Source organism: Vanessa cardui, chromosome 14 (assembly GCF_905220365.1).
Source record: "Vanessa cardui chromosome 14, ilVanCard2.1, whole genome shotgun sequence".
In the NCBI taxonomy this organism is placed as follows: Eukaryota; Metazoa; Arthropoda; class Insecta; order Lepidoptera; family Nymphalidae; genus Vanessa; species Vanessa cardui.
Window position 1 is genome coordinate 3,491,141 of NC_061136.1, and position 17,855 is coordinate 3,508,995.

The 17,855-nt window shown below is 35.7% G+C and overlaps 1 protein-coding gene across 1 annotated transcript in view; it reads right to left on the minus strand.

The window, feature by feature from the left end:
* Nucleotides 1-15,515, minus strand: part of LOC124535210 (probable 2-oxoglutarate dehydrogenase E1 component DHKTD1 homolog, mitochondrial) — a 34,397-nt gene extending 18,882 nt beyond the window's left edge. Inside the window, exons 1-12 of the mRNA XM_047111333.1 lie at nucleotides 15,257-15,515; nucleotides 14,299-14,425; nucleotides 8,774-8,939; nucleotides 8,024-8,240; nucleotides 6,667-6,828; nucleotides 5,320-5,393; nucleotides 4,468-4,581; nucleotides 3,510-3,623; nucleotides 3,099-3,206; nucleotides 2,676-2,833; nucleotides 2,140-2,275; nucleotides 1,346-1,477 (exon numbers count right to left, since the gene is read on the minus strand). Of these exons, the coding sequence (XP_046967289.1) occupies nucleotides 1,346-1,477; nucleotides 2,140-2,275; nucleotides 2,676-2,833; nucleotides 3,099-3,206; nucleotides 3,510-3,623; nucleotides 4,468-4,581; nucleotides 5,320-5,393; nucleotides 6,667-6,828; nucleotides 8,024-8,240; nucleotides 8,774-8,939; nucleotides 14,299-14,425; nucleotides 15,257-15,371 (1,623 nt within the window). The 5' untranslated portion in view covers nucleotides 15,372-15,515. The remainder of the gene's footprint in view (nucleotides 1-1,345; nucleotides 1,478-2,139; nucleotides 2,276-2,675; nucleotides 2,834-3,098; nucleotides 3,207-3,509; nucleotides 3,624-4,467; nucleotides 4,582-5,319; nucleotides 5,394-6,666; nucleotides 6,829-8,023; nucleotides 8,241-8,773; nucleotides 8,940-14,298; nucleotides 14,426-15,256) is intronic.
* Nucleotides 15,516-17,855: the final 2,340 nt, after the last annotated feature.

Genomic DNA, 17,855 nt, shown 5'->3' on the forward strand with positions numbered 1-17,855 from the left:
CATCCTCCTGCCCTTATCCCATTTTTATTTGGGGTCGGCGCAGCATGTTTTTTCCTTCCATACTTCTCTATCAGACGTCATCTTACAGGTAACATTCTTTCTAACCATATCTTCTTTCACACAATCCATCCATCGTTTCCTTGGTCGTCCTCTACCTTTACATCCATCCACACCCATGCTCAAGGCCTTCCTTACAATATGTTCCTCACTCCTCCGCATTACATGCCCATACCATGATAGCCTTCTTCCACATAATTTCTCGGCTATCGGTTTCACTTTCAAATTTCCTCCTATGTAATCTATCCATTCGCGTAACACCACAAATTCTTCTTAGCATTCTCATCTCCACAACATGCAATTGTCTTTCAGTCATCCCTTTTGTAGTCCAACACTATGACCCATATAGAACAGCAGGTCTGATCATGGTCTTATAGATCTTCCCCTTAAATTTAAGTGATTACTTTACTATTTAGAGAAATTCTATTAAAGTCAGATTTTAATTAAACACAATAAACTAGAGAGGAACTACTTTTGAGAACCTAATATCAAAGTAAATGTCTACCGAATGTATTTATAAACAGGGTTGGGCTCTCCTAAAGATTAAATTATATAGTTTGCTATTTCATGTTCATTTAAAATTAGGGCAAAATTCAAAATGACGTCATATGTGACGGTGACGACAGTTGAAATACACGTCGTATTTATTGTCATACTAAGATTCGAAATGGAAAAGACAAATAATATTTTTCAAAAATCTAGTTAGGTAAGTTTTATGTACCTACGGTAATATTACTTGTTATCAAATTAATAAGTTTTTAAGAGCCGAAAATATTACTTTCATAGGAAAATAAATTATAAGGGAATACCAAAATACAGACAGACCTGGCAGTTAAAAGTGTCAGTTTGTTTACTAAAATATTAGTGAAATACCGCTTTAATTGAAGACTAGAAATTCTTAGGATAGGATCTTTTGAAGTCCTGACTTCAAGTAGGTGGACACGGTTCGCGTTAATAAAGTTTTCGAAATCAAAATCAAAATAAACTTTAATCAAAAAGCCTTTCCTTTTGGATCGTCAGTTAACAATTAAGTAAAGCTACCACCGGTTCGGAAAGTAGATTCTACCGAGAAGAACCGACAAGAAACTCAGTGGTTACTCTTTTTCAACATTTAAAAAATACAGTCATATTAGTTAAATACAATTTATATATGTATGTAATGTATCCTGACTGGTAGACAACAGGTATTATTAATTCCACGCTTTCTTATCATTCTACCTTTCGGGATTTACTGTCAAAAGATTAGATAGTATTTAGATTATTTTTAATTTTTAATAATTCTACTCACGAAATCTGCAGGCGTAGACACTGATGCTCGACCAACAAGTTTCAATAGCTCCTTGTTGACGCCGGTGTCCCAAACTTCTACAGCTTTTGGTGCGGGCGAAATATTTGACCATTGTTCTTGGAAATATGACACCTGAGAATGTATAGAAATGTTGGTTGAATTTGAGGCAATTTCAATTAAGAATAATGAGCCATTTGAAAGTTATTTTCTTGGTGGTAGGGCTTTGTGCAAGCCCGCCTAGGTAGGTACCACCCACTTATCAGATATTCTACCACTAAACAACAGTACGCAGTATTGTTGTGTTCCAGTTTGAAGGGTGACTGAGCCAGTGTAACTACATGCACAAGGGACATAGCATCATAGTTCCCAAGGTTGGTAGCGCATTGACGATGTAAGGAATAGTTAATATTTCTTACAGCCACATTGTCTATGGGTAAAGGTGACTATATGCTCGTACCCTAACCTATTCCATAAAAAAAAAAATTGTGTAATAGAATGAAATTTAAAGAGCTTTTACATACTTATATCAATAAAAACTACAATCTCAAAAAAAAAATCTCACAAAAAGAAGATAGTACCATAGAGTCAAAAATATTAATAATGTACTAGAAGGAGTGATTAATGCTTTAAATTGATTTAAAAAACTTAATTTGAAAAGCATAATTTTGTTTTGTTTGTTATAGGGTTATTTTTAGCGCACAATTTAAAAATATGAATACCGTTTTTTTCTGACAACAGATTTCAAAAGTTTTAAATCTAAACTAAGTTTACTTAAAAACTTCTTTAAAATTTACCTCCGGCGTATAAGAGCTGGCTGCTTCGTACTGCTCTTGCAAGTATTGGGTATATTCCATGTTTATATTATTCACGTCAGATTCAGTGAGCACTGCGTTTGAGATAAGCTTCTCGGTGTATGTGTCTGGTATTGATCTGTTGAAGATCTCTTATTACTCATAAGTAGTCATTTGGAGACATTATTATTAACACTTTATTTGAAATGCTTGATTTGACTTTAATAATATATTAAGTTACATGGGCATTTTACAATACATATAATTAGTTAAAAATAGCAATACATAGGATAGTCCTATTGAGCCAGTGAGCACACAGGACATAAAATCATAGCCCAACATTTTCCCCGGCTTTGATCGTGTTGCTTATCATAAGGCATAATATGGACTTTCGTGCAGTTCAAGTGCTTTATACCAAAGTTTCAACAAATTCACTTCATTAGTATAGATTAACTAACCTATAGTTACATAAATAGTATTAAAATGTAATGTAAATTTTGATACAAAGCAAACATTTATCGTAACATTTTATTCCTTACTTTCTGTTATGTATGAGTTTGTACAGCAACGGATTTGTAAAGGTCGGTTCATCAAGCTCGTTATGTCCCCAGCGGCGGTAGCAATTGTAATCTATGAACACATCTTTACGGAACCTTCTTTGATATTCGAAAGCTATATTTGTTGCTTTTGCGACGAGCTGAAATAACACCAGTGAAATTAGGGTTGTTTTCGAAACTCATAGTACATTTCTTTCCAGAATGGATGGATACTAGAAATACAATGTCATTGTTTATTTTACTTATGAAAGGCTTTTTTTATGATTGGTCGAGCTGACTTGTTTGGATATTTTTTGGAGGCATCAGGAACCAAGAAATGAAGTATATTTTTTGGAAAACGTTAAAATTCTAATGAAATTTTTTAATTGTATTATATTGCGATTTATTAGGCTTGTGTATGCTTACTTCTGGATGATCACCATTGACGTGTATGACGGGAACAGCTATTGATTTGGCCAAATCAGTCACGTATCGGCTGGAACGCCCCCGATTTGCTGGCAATGTGAATCCAACCTACAACGTAATTTCGTTATTTTCCCTCGCAGATTTTACGATGTTTGATGAAAAATGCTCCAATTTTTTTGTGAAATTCATGAGATACATATTTTATATTTAGTGTAAGAAATTCAATATTTCGATTTATTTTTAAAATATCACAAAGACGAAATAAATAAAATAGAGTGATAGCAAATAAAGATGGTATTTCGATAGATTATGTCATGGAAATAGTATAAAGACGTTAATTAAGAAAAAAAACGGTGAAGATTAGGAAGAGCATATTATAGTGCAAAAGTCCGTAAACAATGATTTACTAACCTGATTATTTACTACTACATGCAAAGATCCACCGACTTCAAAGTGCGGTACTTGAGACAACATCAGGGTTTCCTGATTTACTCCTTGACCAGTGAAAGCGGCATCACCGTGGATCTAAGAAAAAATAATAAGATGAAGTAATTGATCGGACATGGATAATCTTCTACCCATAATAATCAGTACTTGCTAGAAGAATGGCATTACTTACTACTTATTGGCATTTTGCAACTATTAAGCCTATAATTTAATGTTGGTGCTTATCAAATTATTTATTGAAGTACCTAATAACTTTGTCTCGAAACTTTTTTAGGATTTTTAAGATTACAAGACTTTGCACCAGCGAAGTCTTGTAATCATTTCTCTAACAAGAAATTTAGTTTCCAGTTTATGTTGAGGTTTATAATAATCTGTAAAAGTCCTATTAAAGAAAATGTTTTGAACTAAATATACTTACACTAATATCCAATGCACGCCTTGTGAGGTTATATAATGTTTTCCTTCGGTACCGAGCACGAGATGAAATATTAATAAATATAAAGCATATAAATATCAAATGTTGTTCTGGTTTGAACGATAGGAGCTGAGATGGCCCAGTGGTTAGAGAGCGTGCATCTTAACCGGTGATTGCGGGTTCAAACCCAGGCAAGCACCACTATATATATATATATATATATGTGCTTAATTTGTGATAATAATTTATCTCGTGCTCGGCGGTGAAGGAAAATTTCTAATTTCATCGAAATTCTGCCACATGTGTATTCCATCAACCTGCATTGGAACAGCGTGGTGGAGTATGTTCCAAACCCTCTACTTAATGGAAGAAGGAGCCTTATCTCAGCAGTGGGAAATATACAGGCTGTTACTTGAACTATTGCTGTCAAGCTTAATATCACGTCTTCTTACTATTAGGTTATCTCGGTTTAAATTAGTGTACAGGTAAATATTAAAATGTATTTACCTGAACATTTAAGGCTTTGTCGCCAAACTTTGACGATCCGTCCGGCGAGTAGTCACCCTCTCTTAGCATAAATTGTTTAGATCTAGTTTTACCCATCGATACTGGATTTGCTGCCTGTTAAAGAAATTATATGTGATAATAAAATTAATTATGTAATTCAGTTACATACTCTGTTTTTTTTTTAATTTATTTTTTTAAACAGAGATAGTTTTTATCACGCGATACATTTGATACAGCTTACAGCTATTTAAAGTCACAACACATATGTAGTATATAATTAGGAAAATATATGTAGTATATAATTAGGACGAAATTATTCAATGTGAGTTTTCATATATCATTGACAACTTTGTATGTTTATTAGTTCGTAAAAAATAAGCCTTTTTTGTTTGGTAGCCGTTGACGGGCCTATCAATATATTATTATAGACAGATTTGAATACATTCAAATATTCGTAATTAATATTATGTTCTATTGTAAAAATCTTCGTAATTCACTCACACACGTAACTTATGTGATTTGAAACGGCGTTATTGATGTCTAGAATAGTCTCGCGTAATGTATTATGTATGTAAGCAAATCTGAATTACTGAATGTATTTTAATTAAATTCGGAACTGTAGAGGAATTATGTGCTGAGCGAACAAATTACAGAGAAATTTGATTCGTCACAAAATGTTTGAACGATATAACAATGTACATATGTACAGCTGTCGTTCGTAAATACTACATCAGATAAGTAAAGATGAAAAGCCGATCTTTCTTTTTGCCATTTAGAATTTGACATATAAATAATAAAATAACCTGGGACACTTTAAAATCGCAATCGCAAATGTTAATATTTAATACGTACTTCCAAATGTGACGGATTGTTTATGAGAGATACTCGAACAGTGTTCCCTTCAACTGTGATGTCGCTCGATGCGCCTGTAACATTAAATCGTTTTAGTGTTTGCTCATCTCAAATACGAATGAGCCGAGATGGCCCAGTGGTTAGAACGCGTGCATCTTAACCGGTAATTACGGGTTCAAACCCAGACAAGCACCGCTGAATATTCATGTGCTTATTTTGTGTTTATAGTACAATACATCGGCGGTGAAGGAAAACATTTTGAGAAAACCTGCATGTGTCCAATTTCATAAAAATTCTGTCACATGTGTATTCCACCAAACCGCATTGGAACAGCGTTGTGGTATATGTTCCAAACTTTCTCCTCAAAAGAGAGAGGAGGCCTTAGCGCACCAGTGGGAAATTTAAAGGCTGTTGTTGTTTTTCGTTGTAAATACGAAGCTTTGTTATAGCCGTAAAATTACACTTTTTTTAGTAATGGCCAATGACATGGCCAAAAACAATGGCCATTGTTAAAATTTATACGGACAGCTTAAAGCAGTTTTTATTTTTGAATGCGTCAATCTCAGGAGCTATCGGAGCGATTTAACAAATTGTGAAACACGCATGGATAACTATCACGGTATATCACGGTTTTATCACGGTAGAAAGCGCACAGCTACTCTCGTAATATTTAATTTAATATTTCATAGGAATATTACAATTGTATATCATATATTTCATTTTTTCTTATACAATTCTATTTTACACGTACATAACACAACGTTGAAGAAATAAATACTTCTGATTGACTTCTTTATTGGTCTAGGGTCCGGTTTTCAATGTTGGATCAGGACTGTTCAAACCTCAAGTCTGGCCAATAGATATTTATTAGTTTTTTTAGTCAATAAATTCTCAGTAGCAGAGTTCGACGTTGGCAGTATTAAATCTCCAATATCTTGGGAAAGATTTAAAGGGCTGATCTTAATTAAGTAAATATAAAATAAGAATTTTGGAGTAGCAGAAATTTTTAAAACTTGTGGTTAGATTATAAAAATATATCCTATATTGATATACATCCATGTTATATATATATATATATATATATATATTATGTGCTTATTATATGTATATATATGTGCTTAATTTGTGTTTATAATTCATCTTGTGCTCGGCGGTGAAGGAAAACATCGTGAGGAAACCTGCATGTGTCTAATTTCATCGAAATTCTGCCACAAGTTCATTCCACCAACCCGCATTGGAACAGCGTGGTGTAATATGTTCCAAACCCTCTCCTTAATGGAAGAGGAGGCCTTATCCCAGCAGTGGGAAATTTACAGGCTGTTACTACTATATTGATATGGTACTCACTTAAATGTGTAGGTATATCACATGCGGCATTTGCATCTTCAGGATATTCTGGGTTACCGTTGAGTTTGTGGAAGATTTTCACTGGCGGACATTTTAGTAAGCAGCTCAAGGCGTTGAGTTTGCCTCTGTGGGCCATTGCCATTACTATGTGTTCAACATTTTCTGAAAATAATACCAAACTAGTATAAAACTGGAACTAGAAATGGTTATAAAATCAATGGTGATACAATCTCATGATATTATGTATATTAATAAGTAATATATGTTTAGAACATATTTTCTCATAACTTTATCATTGATGATGATTATTCATTATTACGGAATTTAAGTATGTATTTCATTATATTCCATAAAAAAAATTAGAATTCCTAAAAGAACCAAAGTTTGTTTTAGATGTTTTTTGTTTGAAAGGACACCCAAAAGCAGGATTTATTGTGCCCATCATCATCGACATCATTTATTTTATTCCCGATATAACTCCTCATGGGTGGAAGAAACATCTTGAGAAAACCTGCCTGAGATTATAAACAAAAGGTAGATGGAGAGCACAGAATATTGATGGCTATCAACTAGCGAATACTAAATCAAAAGCATCGTTTCGCAGTACTGGGAACTTGCATTCGCTTTTGTTTTTGTATTCTCTTTTGTTTCTTCACTTTAATGTTCCTTGTGCTCAAACTGTTTTATAGACTGAGTGACTTGCGTGCTTGGAATACTAATGAAATATATTACAGTGGAAACATCACAACAACACACAACACAATAACGCTGTAAGAGCCATTATTTTTTAAAATTTCTTCTTAATAAAAATGGAAGCAGTCATTCATCGGGGACCTGATGTCATATGACATTAATTTCCTGATATTAAGCTTGATCTCCTCGCAACGCGTTTCCAATGATTGAATAAAAAATACTCAGAATATATTTTTTGCCAATGTAAATATAACAGTTGAAGCAGTGGTAGTTATTTCTTTTCATAGGTTGTCATATTGATATTTTGGAAATTCTTTTTCCAGTTTTTTTACAACTGGCTTCATAATCGATTAAGCTACATAGAGTTACATACAGTAACCGTCGGAAAAGAGTAATTACTGAGTTTCTTGCCAGTTTTTCCTCCATATAATGTAAATTCCGAAATGGTTACAATTCTAATTCTTCGAAAGTTTTTGTAAAAGCCTACTTAAACAAAGTAAATTTTAATTTCATTTAAATAGAATAAATGGAATTAGAATTAATTTTGTATCAGAGTTAGACAGTTGGAGTTTCTTTAACTTTTTAAACAATTACCTTAAAATACAATTTATGCTTAGCAAACAAATTAACCAACAAATCTCGATGGTAATTACTTTCAGCTCACCTGAGGTAGTAAGCTTGAACAATGTCGAGAAGAATGTTAACAATGACTCGGCTCCCTCCCCACAGTATCTCTTAACAGTGGGATACTTGGTCGAGAGAAACTTATCCCATACTTGCGAGTGAAGCAATTCTTTGAGTATTTCAATTTGACGTTCTTTGTGTATGACATCGGAGCCAGATTCAATCCGTTGTGCAAACCATTCCCGTTCGCTTTCTGTCTGAAAGGAGATTTGTGGTTTATCAGTTTGTCGATATTTTGTGTACAGATTTACCTAGTTAGTCTTTTGATATAAAGCCGAACAAATCGCTCGTTATCGCTTCAGATTAAAACCTAATGATTACTCCCTAAATGAATACACTTACAGTCGGGGTAAGAAAAAAAAATACAGACGAATTGATAACCTCCTCCTTTTTGAAGTCGGTTGAAAAGGTAAGTTACCTTTAGATCTATTTTTGTGCGCTCAATATGAGCGATAATATGCTTTACCGATTGAGAATGACATATTGCGTCGCAATAATTTGATGTTTAGATTCAAAAGGTACTAAGATATTAAGATTAATAGAAGAATGAACTTGAAAACTGACGAAGGTTTTCTTACTCTGACTGTACAATACCAATTATACTTATTTTATTATGCAAAGTTAATTCGATAAAATGTATGGGTGTTACCCGTTTTAATACAAATTTAACAAAGTTATATACTTAGTGTTAGGGGCTGTTTGTGGCGTAACTTTAATCTTAACGCAATACCTCTAAGTATGAGAATTCGTAGGAAATGGGTCCACAGTAAATTTTCTCTAATTGTTCGACTAAGTCCCTTGCAGATTGTTTGCCGTTGTAGCCGTACAATAAACCCAAGTCCACTGAATCTTGACTTGATAGGCCGTATCTCGTTATATCAAGCTCTTTGATGTATCTGAAAGATAATTTATGAAATAAGATCTAGTCATTAGTTGTTCTAGTTATGTAACCACATGTTCAAATAATATAAATTTTAATATGATGATGATAAATAGTTAAAAATGCAATAGTAAAACTAAGACGTGCGTTTCATTTCCTAGTTTCACTGTGTTTATTATTAATTTTTATTTAATTAAAACTTGTGTAATTGATTGTTTTATTATTGTTGTCTATGGAGATATTGTTTTTTATGTTATAGGTAGGCGGACGAACATATGGGCCACCTGACGGAAAGTGGTTACCATCACCCATGGGCAATGACGCTGTAAGAAATATTAACTATTCCTTACATCGTCAATTTGCCACCAACCTTGGGAACTAAGATGTTATGTCTCTTGTGCCTGTAGTAACACTGGCTCACTGACCCTTCAAACCGGAACACAACAATACTAAGTACTGTTATTTGGCGGTAGAATAACTGATGAGTGGGTGGTACCTACCCAGGCGGGCTTGCACAAAGCCCTACCACCAATTGAGAGACTTTAGACTGTTTTTTAAGGTTTTGTATCCTAAGAGTAAAAAAAATTTTCGCCATCAGACACCAGACATAAGTTAGACACAAAGACTAGGCAAAAATGAAAACTAAAAAGCGATTGCTTTTAGTCCGTTTTGAACCCACATCTTCAGTTAAGGTGCACGTGCTCTAACCACTGGACTCTCGAGTTCGAGTTGTTAAATTTGAAACAATCCCGTTCTAATAATGGATCCTATTTCCTTGAAATTTGATAGGGACGATCCTCTTGTGAATATTTGATGTTTTTTTTTTGTGACTTTGTATAATGTTTTCGATAATTATTATTAATCAGCGAAGCGGAGGGGTTAGCTAGTCCTAAGTTAGTCCACTATTAAAACAAATAACCTAAAACTACTGAATAAGCTTCATCTATATATAGAGATTTAAAACCAAAGGGATACGCTGATGTCGAATAACAAAAAGCTATCGTTATCGCGTAGGAATCCCAATGGGATGCAGAGTGATAAGTGCTGGTACGACTTCGGTTTTCATTGTTAATCCCGTGGGATTTAAGTTAACCGCGCACAGCGGGTCAATGTAAATAATGGTGGTGCCACACTGTAGTGAATAACATATATGTACATATATAAACTTAAACTATTTGTTTATCTTTGCCGGTGTTCTGCATGCATTAATGAAGTTCTGGTTCTGTGACCGTCGAATAAGTGTAAAATCGCTATGGTTTATTCAATAATATGTGTTGTTTTAGGGTTTTCAACAAGCTTGAACTTTATCAACGTTTAGCGGCCATCTTGATAAAGTGACAGCTGTCAAATTTGACAACAATACCTATTCCATTTTGTCACTTTACCGTGGAATACTGAACGTTTCAATAATGCCTTTAAATTATTGGAATCTATGTAAAAAGTCAATGGTCCATTTTCCTAACTTCCGAGCGCTGCGTTCAATTTATAGCACTTGTGGTCGTTCCGCAGAGTCCACATCCATAGACCACCAGGTCGGTGGTCGATAAAGCATTTCCTGTAGGTCACAGAAACCCAAAATCATTGGAATATATTGTGGCAGTTGGGGGCACCGTGTGAAATAACCACAAAGAACTCCGTGTATCCTCTAAATCTTTTTTTTTAATTTCTTTAATCTCTCTCTAAATCGAATTAAAAGCATTTGGTTGCTGATCATTTGTAAGGAACGATATTCCAAACATATATAATGTCTTCAATTAAATCTTTAAAACAAAAAAATAAAAAAGTTGCCCAGTTTACCCAGGCAGGTTTTTTATTTCCTTTTAAACTTTCAGAGATTATCAAAAACTGTATAATAAACCTATTGGTTAGTCTAACGCCTGAAAATAAGGCCACAGATTATGAGACACTGGGTTCAAACCGTAGACCGAACCAATAAAATCAATTACAGCCCGGAATCTGAAAGTTGGGAACGTGTAAACAAGTGTGAGGTTGGCACTTTGCCGAAATCGGTTAGGACGACTACATATACGCTTATAAACATTAGTTATAAGGACGATCTGACAACACAGCCTCTTTTGAAGTATTATCTATGAAGGTAAGATTAGTTGATAAATTTAATTAATTCTCTTGACGAGAATGCAGCAGGGAATAAAACGAGTCAACAAATATTGTATAAAATAGACACTGCATAAAAAGCTGCTTTTTATTAATGCGGGGTCATATATCCGCGTTACTGAAGTAATATATTAAACGATGTAGTATCTTGATTATCTAGTGACCGGCTTATAATGCTAATGATTTTATTTTTATTACTTCTGGCAACACTACTTAATAAAAGCAAGCGTGATAATATGTTTATCTTCTGGATACGTTTATAGCGCATTAGTAGAAATACTTTCTATGCGAAATTTGGTTCTGTATAGTGGTATATCGTCATTCAAATCGTAAATCCCGTATCGTGTATGCACTCGGCTGAGTTTGAGCACTCAGTCCAGCCGGTTATGCTTTTCAAGCCACAAGGACGAGCAGTATTATACGATAATTGTGAATCTAGTAACTTTTTGAAATAAACTTCAGTTTCAATGAATCAATGAATCAAATCGGTAACGCTTTCATATCTACTAGGCTCCGTCTCACCATCCCGTACATGGTACATAAATAAATACACACACGTATAGTTTAAAAATTTCATTACTATGTAGGTTTTTTAAATTTTGATTTCGTAATGTTAAGGTTCAAAAACAATGTAAGATACATGTTTTGTGTAAAGCTATAATTTTATCTAGTTCGTATTATCGATGAACAATATAGCAGATATACATATATAGATAGATAGACATAGTCTTAAAATCTATGTAACTATGTAATTATATAGTCGAGTCGAGATGGCCGCTGATTCATGTGCTTAATTAGTCTTTATAATTCATCTCGTGCTCAGCGGTGAAGGAAAATATCGTGAGGAAACCTGCATGTGACAAATTTCATAGACATTCAGCCACATGTGTATTCCACCAACCCGCATTGGAACAGCGTGGTGGAATATGTTCCAAGCCTTCTTCTCAAAGGGAGAGGAGGCCTTTAGCCCAGCAGTGGGAATTTACAGGCTGTTGTTGTTGTTTATTGTTGTAAATCATTATCATCATCAACGTTACATAGTATAAAATAAAGTTGCATGTATTATATTTTTGGGATTGCATTAGAAATTCGCATCCCGAATTTAAGGTTGGGGAAGGGGTGGGGGTAAGGGGGGGTGGTGTAGTACCTACACCACCACTCCCCCCACGCGGAAATCATTAGTTTTTTTTTTCTTCAATTTTTAAATTTCAATACTAAAATCATCAAAATTCGTACTGTTAGTTAAATTTTGGAAGGGGAGAGATATAAAATTCCAATTATTGGAATACAATGTGATTTCTGGCGCTGCGCCGGCCGCTGCCGCGGCACGCTCGCTTCGCTCGCTCGGCTTGCGCAGCGTTTGGTCATAAAATCTAACCTAACCTAACCTATCCTTAGCTACTATAACTATCTACTATTTTTGTTGCCGGAGTAGCTTCGCCACTCCTGTGCCCCTCACAGCTGTTAATTTTGGATGAAAAATAGATTTTAGAAATTTATAAGAACCATTTATCTGTATATATACTTGACTACATTTAATAATGCGATAAATGGATCTTTTTTATATTTTATGTTGTATTGTTGTATTCTATTATCATGTTCCTAAAATCTTCTGGGTGATTATTATTTTCTTTACAAAAAAATCACTTCACTACAAAATTAAATTAAATTTTTATACGTTTTTTTTACTATAAATTAATATAGTATTTGTTAAAATATAATACAGAAAAAAGCTAATAAACATAAAAATAATGATTTAAGGTTAATTATAATGTAAAATATCGATACACGTAACACGTAACTTTAAACGCACATTAAAAAAAAACTATGGGTTTCCGCGGGTTGGGAGTGGTAAATTTCGAGAGAGGGGAACAACCCCTTTAAGAAACAACCCCTAATATCATCAAATTCGGGATGCGAATTTCTAATGCCGACCCATATTTTTATATATAATTACATGATTCTTCTTTACTTATTTATTATTAGGTTTTCTTTTTATGCTGGATAATACGTGAATGTGTATGTTAACGCATACATTAGCGCGTGTGTGTGAGAACGCACTCACACATCCGTGTTTCACACTCTCGTGTGAGTGTGTACGTGCTTGCTTGCTTGTGTGTGTGTGTGTGTGTTTGTTTTTGTATGGGCGTGTGCATGCGTGTTTACTAAAACTGACTATTATTTAACAATTTTCAAAAGACTCTCGGCTTGCTCATAGTTAAGTTCTTCGAACCAGAGAGCTTTATCCAACAATCATATTATTATAATGGGTAAATAACAACTTGTTTTAAGGCTCCAATAAAAATGTTGAATGGTTTATATAAAGATATATGAGTAACATGTGCCGAAAGATTCTGTCACGTGCAAAAACCAATTAGCACTTAATTACCCCCAAACCACATCCTTAACTTTTGATATTGTATGGCCTTTCATTATTGCCCAATGTTCTTTACGACACAATATCTGTCATTCTCTTATTTTTACAGACTCTGGAAACAATTTATATTTATTTTATATTTGTGAACATTATGTTTCTCTTAAAAAATCCGATCCTTCTGATATCCTTGGTCACCAACATTATTAATTGGCGCTTGTTCAAGTAAATCGGAATTGGAACCAACCCCTAATCACATATACTGCCAAACAATAATAACCGCTATTGTTTGTTCCAGTTTGGAGAGTGAGTGAGCCGGTAGATCTAAAGCAAGGATCTAAGCATACATCGGATATAACATCTTAGTTCTCAATGTGTGGCATTAGCTTTGTAAGGAACGGTTAATATCACGTAGCCACATGCTGGTCCGTCCACATATAATTATTTTTTGTAAATAAGAAGTAACTTTCCTCTTTTATTATAAGTATTATTTTTTATAATTATTATGTTTGCTTTCCTTAGAAAATTGCAGTAAGCTCCGAAGACAAAATGAAATATAAATACTAATTAAGCATAGGCACTGGGCCATTATATGGTGGTGCTTGCCTGGGTTTGAACCCGAAATCATCGGTTAAGTTGCACGTGTTCTAACCACTGGGCCATTATCGGCTTGTGTTTATAATTCATCTCGTGAAGGAAAACATCGTGAGGAAACCTGCATGTGTCTAATTTCATTGAAATTCTGCCACATATGCATTCCACCAACCCGCATTTGAACAGCGTGGTGGAATATGTTCTAAGTTCTCTCCTTAATAGGAGAGGAGGCCATTAGCCTAGCAGTGGGAAATTATTTCATTTATATAATATTGTGATATCTATAATTTACCTGTTCTCGTTTTTATAGTCGACGTTATCGATGGTAGCTCGTAGGTGGCCGTAGGTCCGATACGCGTCGACTAGTCTCTGCGCGCGACTGTTCTCGTAACGTTTCGCTAACACTTCTTGTGGCGTGTCTAAAGTTATATTAACAACATTATCAGCAAAAACGGCCAGATGTAGTAGGTATATATACTAAACTAGTCGCCTGCGGCTCTGTTCGTGTTTTAGTCATTGGACGCCAAGTTTAAGGTATAAATAAGCCCATGTAATTCCTTGGAGTTTAATCTTGTTCCATACAATATTTTATGAAATTCGGTAGACCGGTTTGTTCATAGAACAGACGGACAGAGTAACTTATGCATTTATAATATTAGTATATCTATACATACATGTCTATGTATGTTATTTAATAATATAAAGCGTTGACGGTTTGCCCATTTTTATTCACTCGATAAATAATATTAAATTAAAAACAATTTAACAACATTAATTTATTATATCGACCAGTAACTCTAATGTTATTTATTTAATTGTGATTATTTATTAAAATTACATAACAAAAAACCAGTAAACTGGAGCGATAACTAGTAATACATATACATATAGAGCAACAGTCCTTTCGGTTAAAATCCAATCAACGTTTGCTCCAATTCACCAATAGTCTGGACCAAAACATTCGACAAGAATTCTCAAACCTCAAATAAATCAAAAGCCATAATAATCTGTAAATCGTAGCCCATATACATATTTTTACATTTCATTAAAGTCAATATAAATATTTATCGTATAAGAATATATTACAACATCCTCCAGTCCTCATTAAAATAATTTATGTTATCGATAGCGACAGTAAACAGCTCATTTATGTTTGATATCAAATATCTTATCGATAAAAGGCAAGAATAATTCACTTTAACTTAGTTAATCGATCGCTAAGTTCATGTAACTTATGCTCGATAACATACCAACTTCGTTCAACTCCCGCGGTCGATGCCCGAATACCCCCGCTCCTGAATGATAATACACCCGATCCTTCCATCTCATCAGCTGTCTCACTTGCACTTTGCTTAACATAAACATTTTAAATTTCGAATCACTATTTCATATTCAATTAAAGAACACGCCTATTCCGAATTTCGTTCCGTTCAAGGTTACACAATTTAAAACATTCTGCGCGGGAGTGGTCTACGCTACGTTTAGTGCAGTACTGTCGTTGTAATGACGGAGACAGAAATAGATTTCGAATTTCGAACGACGATTGTGTTGTTTATTAAGATTCGTTGTTGATTGGCGGCTTACGTTTGATAAGACGTAATGTTTTGATAAGAATTATGTCAAATAATATTAGGAGTCAAGGTTATGTATTTAATGATATTTATGTTTTCTCCTTTTTTATCTGTAATTGTACAAATTTTTACGAACACTGAAATTCGTGAAGAGATTTTTATCAATACTAATTTCAACATTAGAGGTCTCTTCTCTCTCTCTTTTAAGAGTATCTCTTTCTTTCCAAATGACTTTAAATTCATCGATATCGATCTTCGTCTCCGGTCGGACACGCTCAACATTGTTTATCGAAATTATCAGGACGGTGGGTACCACTGCGGCGCCGTGACCACGTGGTTGATTAATTGTTTCGTCTGTACTGCATTTGAACCACAACGATACGCAATGGATTACGCAATTTGTATTTTCCCATACATAATATTAGTAGAATGAAGAAAAAATAGAAGGCGAAAAAAAATTTTTTTTTTTTTTACTTTTTAAAGAAATATAATACTTAGTTCTACTTCCTTTATTGAAAAGGTTCACCAATGCTGGTGGATACACGAGAGTTTCTCATCAACCCCAAATAGGTTTCATCACGATGTTTTTCTTCACCATCAAGCTTTAGATGAATCATAAACGAAATTAAGGATGAAATTTATTGTTCTGGTTTGAATTCAATCTTATCGGTTAAGATTCAGTGTTTTCTAACCACTGTGCCACCACGTCACTAAGTAGCTAAATTATAAAATTAACTAGAATTTAAAGTAGAATGAGTAAATTATTAAAAGTGGTAGTGCCACGCTGTATACCTTCGGGTTACAGCCGAATGGGCCGGCACGCCCGGGGAAGTACCACTCTCTCACTTAAAATCGGCGTAAAGTGGTAGCTATGCTACCGCGTTTCGTCCGGTAAGTGAGAGTTCCGGAGGCCCAATCCCCCTCCCCCCCAAAACTTGATGGTTGTGCAGAATTTGGTTAAATTACCCCAGGAGGGTACCATCAGCGACAGCGGTGGAGAATCCCTCTCTGGGCATCCATGCTCAGGACATACATCACCTGAGCAGGGATGCCCAGGCTGCCCTCCGAATTCTGGGGGGGGCAATTTTGCGCTCGCCACTGTTCGGGGCAAGCGGAGCAGGCATCATAAGGCAACCCCTACCACCCTCGCTGTGGACTTCTGCAACATAAGGGGACTCAACTCCAACCTCAACGCCGTTCACTACCATCTGGAAACGGCGAAGCCGGCCTTGCTCTTTCTAACCGAGACCCAGATATCTTCTCCTGCTGATACGACTTTTCTCTCGTACCCTGGGTACAAATTGGAACATTCCTTTATACCACGAGCTGGGGTATGCGTTTACGTCAGAGATGATATCTGTTCTCGACGCCTCGGCAGCCTTGAAGGACAGGACCTATCGATTATCTGGCTGCGTGTAGACTGCGATGACCATCCGCGAATCTATGCGTGCCTTTATAGGTCCCATAGCGGTAATGCCGAAACCGACCGACTGGTTGAGCACGTCCAAATGGCTACAGATTCCGTGCTTCAGCAGGTTCCATCCGCAGAGATCATTATTCTGGGTGACTTTAATGCTCACCACGCAGAATGGCTCGGCTCACGCACCACCGATCATGCGGGTAGATCTGTTCTGGACTTCGCTCTAGCATATGATCTGACACAACTGGTCAACTCGCCAACGCGAATACCGGATGTGGAGGATCAAACACCTTCCCTGTTGGACCTTCTGCTGACTTCGCATCCGGATGGCTATCAGGTTACCGTCGATCCCCCTCTGGGCTCGTCGGACCACTGTCTCGTCCGGAGTACAGTGCCGGTTGTGCGGTACTCACGGCCTCGCTTTGTTGGGTGCCGCCGAGTATGGCACTACAAGTCAGCAGATTGGGATGGGATGCGGTCTTTTTTTGCATCTTACCCATGGGGGCAGATTTGTTTCTCGCCGGATGATCCGAACGCTGCTGCTGACTCTGTTGCCGATGTGGTGCTTCAGGGTATGGAACTATTCATTCCTTACTCTGCAGTACCCATCGGTGGCAAGTCCCAGCCTTGGTTTGGTCGCTTCTGCAAAACGGCATCACGCCGAAAGTGGGAACGCTATCAAACCTGGGCTAATGCATCTGCGTCTCGTGATGTAAATACCAGCGCATTTAAAAAGGAATACAACTCTGCCTCTAGGTCCCTCAAAAACGTGATTGCTAGGGCGAAGACGGAGTACATTGGCAGAATTGGCGAGAGACTGGTGCGTCTCCCTTCAGGAACACGAGCGTTCTGGTCTCT